The 12,941-nt window shown below is 40.0% G+C and overlaps 1 protein-coding gene across 3 annotated transcripts in view; it reads right to left on the bottom strand.

The window, feature by feature from the left end:
• slc30a5 (solute carrier family 30 member 5) overlaps window positions 1-12,941 on the bottom strand; it is a 33,489-nt gene that overhangs the window by 18,595 nt on the left and 1,953 nt on the right. For 2 of the 3 annotated variants that reach the window (XM_060835641.1, XM_060835621.1), the window contains exons 2-4: window positions 11,242-11,367; window positions 6,353-6,419; window positions 2,828-2,913 (exon numbers count right to left, since the gene is read on the bottom strand). In XM_060835641.1, coding sequence (XP_060691624.1) covers window positions 2,828-2,913; window positions 6,353-6,419; window positions 11,242-11,367 — 279 coding nt within the window. The remainder of the gene's footprint in view (window positions 1-2,827; window positions 2,914-6,352; window positions 6,420-11,241; window positions 11,368-12,941) is intronic. The other variant, XM_060835632.1, reaches the window with a different exon arrangement.

The following is a 12,941-nucleotide window of genomic DNA, read 5'->3' as shown; positions in this document are numbered from 1 at the left end:
TCCTCACAGGAAGGAAACATAGATAAGAGGAGTAGGTAATTAAGCCCATCAATTCTGTCATTCAACATTATACTGGCTGATCCTCTAACTCAATGTCTCCTCAAGCCCTCTGTCTCGCTCTCTCACTTTACCCCTTGACACCTTTAGCTTTTAGAAATCTATTTTGTGTGTTAAAAGACAGGCAACATAAAAACAAAATTTGCCTATTTTGTTATATTTTGCTAAACAAGGCACTTGCAGAAGCCTGCATGCAGGTAGGAACAGCTGTACAGCATGAGATAACTTAGAGCAGGCAAAGTTTAGGCTGTGGAAGCTCTGATTGTGCCAATGTTATGCCAAGAAAAATGCACTCTAAAGGAGCAAAACAGGCCTAAAATATAAAACAAAATTCTCTTTCGCTAATTATTTTTAAAATGCACTAACTACCTCATAATTTTACCATCTGGTGCATCTAAATGAGCTTCCCAATCTCATGTTTACAGTCCTACCATTTTGAATATTATATCTAATGTTGCTGTGCTCAGAATCTCAGGATAATTGTCAGCTCAGAGACAAGCACTTATACCACACAGAGTTCAAGCTAGAATTTAAGTTTCAGATGTACTTCACTGAAAAGCATAGCTGTAATTTGCCCTGCTCACTTTCATTTGTATCACAATTCCAAAACAAGAGTGTTCCCAGAAAACTTTAAAGTGAAGAGGAGGAGTGTAACCCAAACAGGTAGAATTAGGCCTGTTACTACATTAACCAGGCAGAGATCATCTGCAGAATGAGAGTTTGGCCACCATGTAGTAGCATACGTGATGGAGCCTGGAGAATAGTACACATTCGCAATTGTTTACTGCAGTTTTGGCTTTTCAACTGAGTACATTGGAATTTCAATGCATCAGTTTAATGTTCACTCAAGTTTTAATCCTTTTTGAAAAATCAAGTCGATGCTAATATAGTTTTGTTTGTGCACTCTTATCATTGCTCTCTGAAGGTGCTAACTCTGGCATATGGTGAATACAGGAAATCATTCATTAACTTTTTTTAAAAATGTGACCGTTCTTCATATGCAATTCTGCACAGACTGCACTAGCAAGCTACTTGTTACTGTAGCTAGCCCTGACCTATCCCAAACTGATGCATATTTTTGGGAAAATGGAACAAGTCTTGTCTCCCCTCTACCCCAAGATTGCTGAGGACAGCAGTAAAGCAATAGCTGCCACTGCCTTGATTTTCATGTACTAACAGCATAGACAAAAGTTTAAGCCAGATCTGCATTGGCAAAGTAAAACACTGAAGAATGTCTTTTTCCACTAAAATATCGTTGCAGGCCATTAAAAAATGGCGTGTCCTGCCAATTGTTTTCATTATAACAGTTAAATGTGGAGAAGAGGTGTTTCATAAGTGATTTATTAGCACAATATTGCAAGAGTGCTAATCGGCAAAAGGATGCATTAACATAGCAGAAAAAGGCAGAACATTTCTAACATCAAAGAACCACCTTCAAGAAAAAGAAATGATAGAAATACAGAATGACCTTAATACTTCCTCGAGATAGTCAATTTCCCAAATATCTGCAATGTGGCACAAGCAGCTTTAGTTTTGTCTAGTTTCACCTACATGTGGAGCAAGTTATTTACCTGCTGCAATACAACAAATCTGGCTACTGAGCCAGTAATGCAGCTCCTTATTGTGGATTTCCACAAGTGAGACACTGGATTTTGATACCATTGTAGAGTGCTGAACAACTGCATTGTTAATATTAAGGGATGGGGAACAAATGCTGGCCCAGCAAGGGACACAATACAGAAACAGATAAAAACAATAAAGTCAAAATGACATGAGCAGGTTCAATTATTGTTATGATGTATAATCGTTAGAATAAAGGTTTTATGTTTATTTGTACTAATATTTATCTTTCAACCCAATTTTGTCATTTTCACGCCCTCTTCTACAATTATCTTACATTGTATTACACCCTACTTGCACCTTTCATCTGTTTTGGTTCATTCGCCATTACTACATTCAATTGTAAATCTTCCCTTCTTGAACATCTTACATAGTTTGTTAGAAGAGGCACTACACAACATTGTAGGAACTTCATTTCCTTATTTACCTTTCCTAGATCTTCTGCTAACTAAGTTTGGGGCGTACTAATCCCAATGATTATTATGCTATATTGATCATTCAATTCTCAATTTGTCTGTATATTTCTTCTTGAACTCCCTTTCATTGGTATGTGGATCACACTAATTATAGAACTGAACCTGTATTGTTTTTATCTCTATACACATGGAATCTATTTTTCTGTGCTGAAAGCTGTGCTTCTTTCTTCTATTGCCAATAATCCCTTTTACCTAGTTATTCCACATCCCTATTATCTATCTTTTCAAAAAAAATGCCAATGTTTAATTACTGGTCCTGTTTTCTATGTAACAACGTCCCAGTGATTTCTACAATTTATGGTGCCTCCCAAGTCACAGCTCCTCTGTGCGCACTAAATGCATTGGTGTACAGACAATTTAATTCATTTCTAATAGAATTTCCTCTCACTTTACAGTTAACCAATGTTTAAAAGCTCTTGTTCTACAGCTCTACTCACTCCCTTGCCATCAATGTTTTAGAACCTGCAACTAAAGCAGCCTTGCTGCAGTGTATTTGAAAATGGTACATTCTACGGCCAGAAGGTGTCGACAGCGGAGGAGCTTTTTCATTCTGGACAGTATTGATCTTATTGAGTGTTTTGGAATTGCAATCCTCCAGACAAGTCACACTGCACCAAAATTATTGCATTTCAGCAAAATTAAATACTTGATACATAAATTGAAAAAAAAATTACCTCAAGGGTCCACAAAGTGTGAGTCCAAAGAACCACAACAGCAAAATAATGCAACCGCCAACTGCATGTTTACCAATCTTGATCCACTGCAAAAAAATATAATCATTGGGTCATAGAGATGTACAGCACAGAAAAAGACCCTTTGCTCCAACCCATCCACACCGACCACATATCCCACCCCAATCTAGTCTCACCTGCCAGCACCCAGCCCATATCCCCCTCCAAACCCTTCCTATTCATATACCCATCCAGAGGTCTTTTAAATGTTGCAATTGTACCAGCCTCTACCACTTTCTCTGACAGCCCATTCCACACACGCATCACCCTCTGCTTTAAAAGTTTGCCCTAAAGGTCTCTTTTATATCTTTCTCTTTTCACCCTAAACCTATACCCTCTATTACGGACTTCCCCACTCCAGGGAAAAGACCTTGGCTATTTACCCTATCCATGCCCCTCGTGATTTTATAAGGTCTATAAGGTTACCCCTCAGCCTCTGATGTTTCAGGGAAAACAGCCCCAGCCTGTTCAGCCTCTCCCTATAGCTCAAATCCTCCAACTCTGGCAACATCCTTATAAATCTTTTCTGCACCCTTTCAGGTCTCTCAATATCCTTCTGTTCGGAAGGAGACCAGAACTGTGCATAGTATTCCAACAGTGGCCTAACCAACGTCCTGTATAGTGTCAACATAACCTCCCAACTCCTATATTCAATACTATGACCAATAAAGGAAAGCATACCAAACGTCTCTTCTCAATCTCTCAAACTCATTTTCTGATTTACTATCAGTCTGAATTTTCTCTAATCAGCCTGGTTTTCAGTGGTCTTATCAATCCGACATTTGTTACACTTGCTTTCACTTTGGAGCTGGCTAGCTGGTTGTTGATAATGCAGAGTGATGCCCACAGCGTGGGTTCAATTCCTGCAACTGGTTAAAGTTAGCACGAAGGACTCTCCTTTTCAATATCTCTTCTGCCTGAGGCATGGTGACCTTCAGGTTAAACTACCATCAGTTCACCTCTCTCCAATGAGAGGTTAGACCAACAGTCCAGTAGGTTTATGGTAACTTTACTTTGATTCCTGCTCATTGCACATTATTGTACTCCACTGAAACTGTGGAATGAACATATATTGACAAACAAAATTTAACGTAGAAAAGTCCAAAGCAATACATGTAGGTCAGAAGAACGAGAGGAGGCAATTTAAAATTCAAGGTACAATGAGGATGTAGGAAAAGGGAGACATAGCAGTACATTAGCACAAAATTAGTAAAGGTGACAGGGTACGTTCAGCCAACAGTTTAAAAGGCACACTTGGATGTGGGCTTTATACAATTGCTGCCTTACAGCGCCAGAGACCCAGGTTCAATTCCCGCCTCAGGCGACTGTCTGTATGGAGTTTGCACATTCTCCCCGTATCTGCGTGGGTTTCCTCCGGGTACTCCAGTTTCCTCCCACAGTCCAAAAATGTACAGGTTAGGTGAATTGGCCATGCTAAATTGCCCGCAGTGTTAGGTGCAGGGGTAAATGTAGGGGAATGGGTCTGGGTGGGTGTGCTTCAGCAGGTTGGTGTGGACTTGTTGGGCCGAAGGGCCTGTTTCCACACTGTAAGTAATCTAAGTAAAAAGCATGGTGGGGGAATGCAAGGGGAGGAAAATATTTGGAACATTACACAAAAAAGGAGAGAGTGTACAGCCAACTGGATTATGCAAATAACATGCACGCAATTGGCCAAAATAGCCTCCTGTGGTGTGACCACTTTCGGTAGTATAGTTTCACTGGTTATGTTGCTGGAAATAAGAACTTAAGAAATAGGAGCCGGAGTCAGCATTTCAGTCCCTCGAGCCTGATCCACCATTTGATACAGTTATTTGAAACACTAGCTAAAGAACAAAGTAAAGGTACAGACATTTTCAAAAATGATATCGACAGTACAACATAAATCCCAGGTGATTTCCAACTCAAGTCTCAGGCAGAATCATAGAGATGTACAGTACGGAACTAGACCCTTCAGTCCAACTTGCCCATGCCGACCAGATATCCTAAATTAATCTAGTCCCATTTGCCAGCATTTGGCTCATATCCCTCTTCAACCCTTTCTATTCATATATCCATCCAGATGCCTTTTAAAAGTTGTAAATGTACCAGCCTCCAACCTCCTCTGGTAGCTCATTCCATATACGCACCACCCTGTGTGTGAAGAAGTCACCCCTCAGGTTTTTTAAAATCTTTCCTCGCTCACTTTGAACCTATGCCCTCCAGTTTTGGACTTCTTTACCCTGGGAAAAGACCCTGGCTAGTCATCTTATCCATGCCCCACTATAAGGTCACCTCTCAGCCTCCAATACTCCAAGGAAAATAGCCCAGCCTATTCAGCCTTTCTCTACAGTTCAAACCCTCCAACATCCTTGTAAAGCTTTTATGAACCCTTTCAAGTTTCTCTATCGTTCCAATAGCAGGGAGTTTAGAATTGAGCACAGTATTCAAAAAATGGCCTCACCAATGTCCTGTACAGCCAAAATATGGCCTCATATTGATGCACTAACCACCATCACTGCATTATCTACCTGCAACTCCACTTTCAAGGAACTATAAAGCTGCACTCAAGCTCTCTGTTTGGCAACACTCTCCAGGACCCTACTATTAAGTGTTTAAGTCCTGCACTGATTTGCCGTATCAAAACCTCACATTTATCTAAATTAATCTTTCACTGCACAAAGGACAATGCTGTGTTAACATACAACAAAGAAAATTGCCTCGTTCATAATCACTGAATTCAAGTGTCCAATGTCACTGACTCAAAAGTTTTAAGTAAATCCTTGTAATGGAGCACATTAAAAACGATTGCTGTGTTGGGACAAAAAGAACTTTGATTCAGCAATCCAACTACAAAGGGAGAGGACTAATATTATTTTACCACGCTAAAAATTGAATCTAGATACGAAAAATATTCAGTTTTAATAAGTGCAAGCAGGGTTAACAAGTGTAGGATTTGCAACATTATTTTGTTTGATGTCTGAAGCAAAGACAGCACAGTAAAATGAATAATTGAAGTAATTATCTTAATATTCATATACAGAATGTGGTGTGCTAACGTGTACAATGCTAGGCCGTTTCTGCAGATTCAAATTTTGTATGCTGTAACTAGAGCTTCAAGATTGGCAGTTTAACAATCCAAACAACAGTGCAGATCACATAAATGAGCTTCTAATAAAATGACACAGTACTCATGTAATATAAATAATCAAAAAACCATTTTTAATTTGAAGTATTTGTTAACAAATATTATGCAAGACCAATAGGAAGTGGTCATCATTCCATCTAAATATAAACTCTTCATTACTTTCATGATTTTCCTACAGTTAAAGCTTTGGCTCACAAAGACAAGGTCCTAATTCAGAGTGTCAAATCCTAATTTACAAAAGTAATAACAGAATTAAATTAATTTGGTCAGCAGAGGGATAAGCCTGGGTCAGGTTACTGTGAATAACAGCTGCAGCTATCTTCTTGAAACACAATGTAACTCACCAGCCGTCTTGATATTGGTTTGCCAGTAGAAAATGGTTTTTGAAATAAAACCAAGAATATCGCAGATCTGACAACAAAGAAAATATAATAAATGCTTAAGAATGGTCTAATTTTCCAACTGGGATAAATGAATAGTTAAGTAAACCAGGAGGTAGATGTAGTCATTTCCATTCCTCACTATCAGCTGATGGGTTTATGGATGCATAAGAAATGAAATTTTGTTATATTGAGCTTTTCCTCACAAATTAATTATTTTATATTTATTATCTTATCCACAGCATTGTTTATTGAATCTGGCTTCAGCCTTAGAGAATATGTATGCTCCAAGTGGATACCCACCTTCCTTGAGCAGATCTGACACATTTGTTCCTTTTGTAACAGAAGGTGCAAATACAGAGCATTTAACACTAACCTCAAGAGTACAAACAATTTTATTATATAGTAACATAGTACTGTATTGGAAAGAGCATTAGGCTATTCAGCCTTCTCTAACATTCAACAATATGACTCTATTAACTCATGGCTCATCGGATACACGTTCATTCTCACCGTCTTCCAAAACTCTATCCAATTCTCCAAGATGGTGCTGGAGTTTGGTGACTGTGAGCTCTCCTAACAAATCACCCCCTCACATCTTTTATAGTTGTTCTACTCTTAAATCTCAACGCTAAGTCTGTCAGAATTGCAAATAATGATCTTTTAAACCTGCTTACAGGGCTGCAATCTTTCTTTTGACCTCCAGAAACAACCAATGGCCTGAATGGATCTGACCTTAAGACAACCAGAACCACCCAGAGCAACCCATTACAAAAACCAACGGGGCTGGATTGCCGACACTGGAACCATGATCGCCATCTCGAAGTGACCAGCCACTTACAGACTTCACAAAGGCCCGACTAGGACATGGCTGACACCACCAACCCCGATATGGAGCCCAACCAGACCGAGAACAAGACCAACCGCCCCCCCCCCTACAATCTGAGGGTTTCTCAATTTACCAGCTGGACTCCATGGTGTCCTTAGGCAAGGCAAAGGGCAGAGGGGCCTGCCTCTTGGCATTCGGATGTGTTGACTCTGGCGAGTTACTGCTCCTTGGACCTAGAATTGACAGTGAAGTTCCGTCGCTACTATCTGCTGCGGGAGTTTACCTCTTTTATCCTGACTGTAGTTTACATCCTACTCCATGCACAAGTGAAGAACGTACTTGATGAAATATACACTGCCACAAACAGTGCAATACCTCGAGTCCTGATCATTGTAGCCAGTGACTTCAACCAAGCCAACCTCAACAGTGTACTACCAAAATACCACCAAGATTTCTCCTGTCCCACTGGAGACCAAAACTTCCTAGACCATTGCTGGACAACTACCAGCGATGCCTACTGCTATACCCCCACTCCATTTTGGTAAATCAGACCATAAGGGTGTACTCCTCCTCCCAGTTTACAAGCAGAAATTGAAGTGTGAAGATCCATTATGGAGAGTTGTACAATGCTGGTCTGAGGTAATGGATGAACGTGGACTGCTTGGAGTCCATATTCAAGAATGTCGCCAATCTAAATGAGTATGTCATTACCGTTACAAACTTCAAGAGTAAGTGTGTAGAGGACTGCGTGCCAAAGAAATTAATCCAAGTGTTCCTGAATCGGAAACCATGGATGAACCAAAAGATTCACTCCCTACTGAAGTCCAGGTCTGAGGCGTTCCAAGTCAGGTCATCCTGATCTATACAGGAAATCTAGGTACAGTCTTTGCAAAGCCATCAGGGACGCTAAGAGACAAGACCAGATTAAACTAGAGTCCCAGATTAAACTAACCGCACGAACACATGTTGACTGTGGAAAGGTTTACATGATATGATGGGCCAAGCGAAGTTGAGTAGGGTGGTGTATCTTTGTCTTATTGGTGGAATGTGGGAGGTTTACACGGCTATTTCCTTGCCATTCAGAGCTATTTACATGTTCATCCTCTATTCAGAAATCAATGAGAACATGACAGTTGGAATTTGATTACTCCCCTATAGTTACAAAACAATACAATTCACACCAGATCTGGCCGTTAAGGGATGACTTGCATTACATTGTGTCTGGAGATGAGGTGGTCATTGTATTGTGTCTTGAATGGCATGTGACTGTGAGGGAGTGGCTGGGGGCTGTCTTGTGGGCATTACTGACTGTGATGTAAAGATTTTGTATAAAGGAAAGACTGTTTCCTTTGTTGAGAGAGAGCTTCCATAAGCATGGCAAGGAGTGTTCAGGGTTTCTCCAAAGTTTGTATTGTACTGTGCTTAATAAATTTTGCTTGTTCACAGAAATTGGCACATTGCAGTTGCATCAAGTGTGTAAGTACCTTACGAAAAAAGATCTCAACATGCTGACAATGCATCCCTCCCCGATGAGCTCAATGCATTCTGATTCTAAATTATAAACATTCTAAACTCAGATACCTAGAACTCTATTTCCCATTCTGCAACTAGATTGCAGTCTGCATATTAGGAAATCAATCAGTAAGGATAGGTGACAACACCTCAACACCAGGGCCCTGCACTATTGTGTACTCAGCCCCTTACTATACTCCTTATACACTCATGACTGTGGGGCTAAATTCTGCCCTAACTCTATTTACAAATTTGCTGATGACATGACTGCAGTGGGTTGGATCACAACAACGAGGGGGAAACCAGGAAGTTTATAGACAGCTTAGTGGTATGGTGTAAAGACAATAAACTCTGCTGGCAACAACGTCAGCAAGACAAAGGAGCTGGTCATTTATTTCAGGAAACAGAGCAGAAGACATCTTCATATCTGTATCAATGGTGCTGAGGTGCAGATGGTTCTGAGTTTCAAGTTCCGAGGGGTAAATATCACCAACGATCTACCCTGGTCCATCCACGTCAATGCTACAGTCAAGAAAGCACATCAATGCCCCTCAGAAGGCTAAGGAAATTATGCAATGACTCACCAATGTTTATAAATGCACTACCGAAAGCATCCTATCTGGATGCATCACAGCTTGGTATGGCAACAGAGCTGTGAACACAGTCCAGTCCATCATGAAAACCATCCTTCTTTCCACTGACTCTGTCGACACTTCCCGCTGCCTCAGGAAAGCAGCCAACATAATCAAAGACCCCCTCACTCCGGTTATGTACTCCTCCATCAGGCAGAAGAGACAAAAGTCTTTAACACAAACCAACAGATTTAAGAACACCATCATCCCTGCCGTTATCAGACTTATGAACAGACCCCTCATACTGGTGTTGATCTTTCTCTGCAGCCATAATACTATATTCTGCATTCTGCTCTATTACCCAAACATACTTATGTAAGGTATGATTTGTTTGGTTAGCACACAACACGTTATATTCCACTTTATCTCAGCAGGTGACAATAATAAATCAAAATCAAATAATTCTGCTTTGAGAAAGTTTGGCTTCTGCTACTTTCTGGGAGTAGAGAATTCCACAGACTAGCAACCTTGAGGAAAAAGTAAAACTCAACTTTTCGCATAAAGGGAGACTTTATATTCTTAAACTGAGTCCCCCAGCTCTGCTCTCCTCTGTCCTACCCTAAAAAGGAAACATCTTCCCAGTCCCACCCTTTCAAGTTCCTTTTGAATCCTGTGTTTCTGCAAATTAATCTCTCATTCTTATAAACTCAAATGAATACAGGCCCAACCTAATCAACATTTCCTGACAGGATAACTCCTTTATCTCGGGAATTAGTCATGTGAACATCTTGGGGCTGTTTGTAAAGCAATTATATAAATTTTCATTATTTTGGAGAGCAAAACTGTACACAATAAAACAGATATGGTCTCACAGTAAGATCTCCCTCCTTTTATGCTCCATTTATGGGCGGCACGGTGGCACAGTGGTTAGCACTGCTGCCTCACAGCGCCTGTAGACCCGGGTTCAATTCCCGACTCAGGCGACTGACTCAGGAGTTTGCACGTTCTCCCCGTGTCTGCGTGGGTTTCCTCCGGGTGCTCCGGTTTCCTCCCACAGTCCAAAGATGTGCGGGTCAGGTGAATTGGCCAAGCTAAATTGCCCGTAGTGTTAGGTAAGGGGTAATATGTAGGGGTATGGGTGGGTTGCGCTTCGGCGGGTCGGTGTGGACTTGTTGGGCCGAAGGGCCTGTTTCCACACTGTAAGTCTAATCTAATCTAATTCCCCTTGCAATGAATACCACTATTTCATTTGCCTTATCACTTGCCATAACTGCATATTAACTTGATGACTCACGTATTAGCACATTAGATCCCTCTTTACCTCAGTGTTCAGCAATCTTTCTTCACTTAAATCGCATTCTGCTTTTCTATTCTTAATATCAAAGGATAATTAAACAACTTATTTACATTTATCTCATCTACAGCATCACTTATTGAATCTGGGTGCTGCTTCAGAACATCACCTGAAGGAGCAACGCTCTGAAAGCTTGCGATTTCAAATAAACCTGTTGGGCTATAACCTGGCGTTGTTTGACTTCTGACCAGATCTCAAGAATAAGTGCTCTCCAAATAGTTACCCCCTTTCTAGAGCAGATCTAATAAACTCATTAATTACCAAAGTGGCAATGATAATTTTGAAACATTAGATTATTTATTTTCCCACTTGTTCCATGTTGCCATCACATTGCCCAGATGTAAAGCTATCACGAAGATATGTTAAAATTAAAATAATTACACTGTCTATTCCTTGCTTTTCATTGCAATTAAGAAAAATCTTATGAACTTCTTATTGCTATATTAGTCCTTGTGAATCTCTACAATATTACTAAAAAAGTAATACATTTTAAGGCAACTGCAAAGTTACAGAACCTCAGACATTCATCCAATCTTTCTTAAATTATTGATGGTGCCTTTGAATGATTTTCATGTTAAGAACTTACCCCAGCTGGATTATGAAGACAAACTGGACAATATGGACAACTTTAAGGAGGTCATACGATTCAAAAATTCCAATAACCTTAAGGAACTTTGCCAGGCATAGCAGTGTGATGTATCGTGTTAACCTGCTGCAAGAATACCAAAAACAGATCAGTTTTTTTTTTACATACCCTTGAATTAAATAAGTCAAATGTCCAACCATAGTAATCATCTAATTTTTAAACTATGGATACAAATTCAGCAGCATATGTGCAGAAGAAGAAACATTTTATTATTTATACATTGAAAATTATAGTTACGCCTTTCAAACTTTCCAGTGCACAGCATTCTTAGCCTTGAAGAATCATACAGAAGTGGCTCTTCAGCCCATTAATCTTCTCTTTGAAAGAGCTAGTTAGCTCACAAAAAATTTACAATTATTCCCAATTCCTCTCAAAAGTTGTCATTCAATTTGCTTTCAGACAGTGCATTCCAGATCATCACTTGCTGCATAAAATGAATTCTTATCTTCTCTTGGGTTTATGCCATTAATTCTGTTAGATGTTAAGATATTTGCAGTCTTTGCCTACAATGCTGCATATTAACATATTTTCCTTTTATAGTCAAATCTGCCCCTCTCCAATACTTAGTGAAAAAGCCTTTACGTTTCCATGTATTATTAAAGATTATTGGGGGTATGTGGAAATATGGAGTTGAGGTTAAAACCAGATTAGCCACCATCTCATTGAATGGCGAGGTAGGCCTGAAGGGCTAAACAGCCCTCACTTGCTCCTTGGTTGAATAATTACTTGATACTGAGCAAGCATTAGAAATCCATAAGATGCTTTCTGTCAAAAGCTCAGGGTTAAAAAGCATTTGGCCCACAATGTCTTTATGAGGCACCGTACTGAGATGAAACATTCAGCATGAACCAGCCAAATCTAGTCAGATTAGATTAGATTCTCTACAGTGTGGAAACAGGCCCTTCAGCCCAACAAGTCCACAACGCCCCTCCAAAGGGAAACCCACCCAAACCCATTCCCCTACCCTATACTTACCCCTGACCAACACTGTGGGCAATTTAGCATGGCCAATTCACCTGACCTGCACATCTTTGGATTGTGGGAGGAAACCGGAGCACCGGAGGAAACCCATGCAAACACGGGGAGAATGTGCAAACCCCAAACAGACAGGTGGGAATCGAACCCAGGACCCTAGTGTTGTGAGGCAGCAGTGCTAATCACTGAGCACATTTATATTTGAATACTGTAAATAAAGTGACTACTTTAATGAAAGAAAATTGAGGTGTTAATTAAATTAAAATGAATTACTGGAAATAAAATACATAATATGCAAAGAAGGTCAGAAAACATTAGAAACGAATGGGACTTGAAGGGTAGTCATCTTTGACAGAAGCCAGACAGGAGGACTAAGTAAATTACAAGAATTCAAAGAGACAGCATAAACATAGTGATAGGACTCTGTGTTGCCATATACATTAGAAGACAATGGAGGTGTGTGTCTTTCTGCCATAAAGACAAACTCTAAGTTTTAAAAGACAACACATATATACTTAAAAACAAAGAGCCGCTATTTTAGGACCCAACATGATCCTAAAAGCTGAGACAAAGACATGCTAAAAGAATTATACTACATTATGATTACAGTTTTCTTTAAATCTTCTTGGAGTGAACACCCATTCTTTTAAGGTGGCTTCAAACAC

The sequence above is a fragment of the Hemiscyllium ocellatum genome, chromosome 2 (assembly GCF_020745735.1).
Source record: "Hemiscyllium ocellatum isolate sHemOce1 chromosome 2, sHemOce1.pat.X.cur, whole genome shotgun sequence".
Classification (NCBI taxonomy): Eukaryota; Metazoa; Chordata; class Chondrichthyes; order Orectolobiformes; family Hemiscylliidae; genus Hemiscyllium; species Hemiscyllium ocellatum.
Note: the sequence above shows the minus strand (reverse complement) of the source record. Positions and strands in the feature narration are given on the sequence as shown.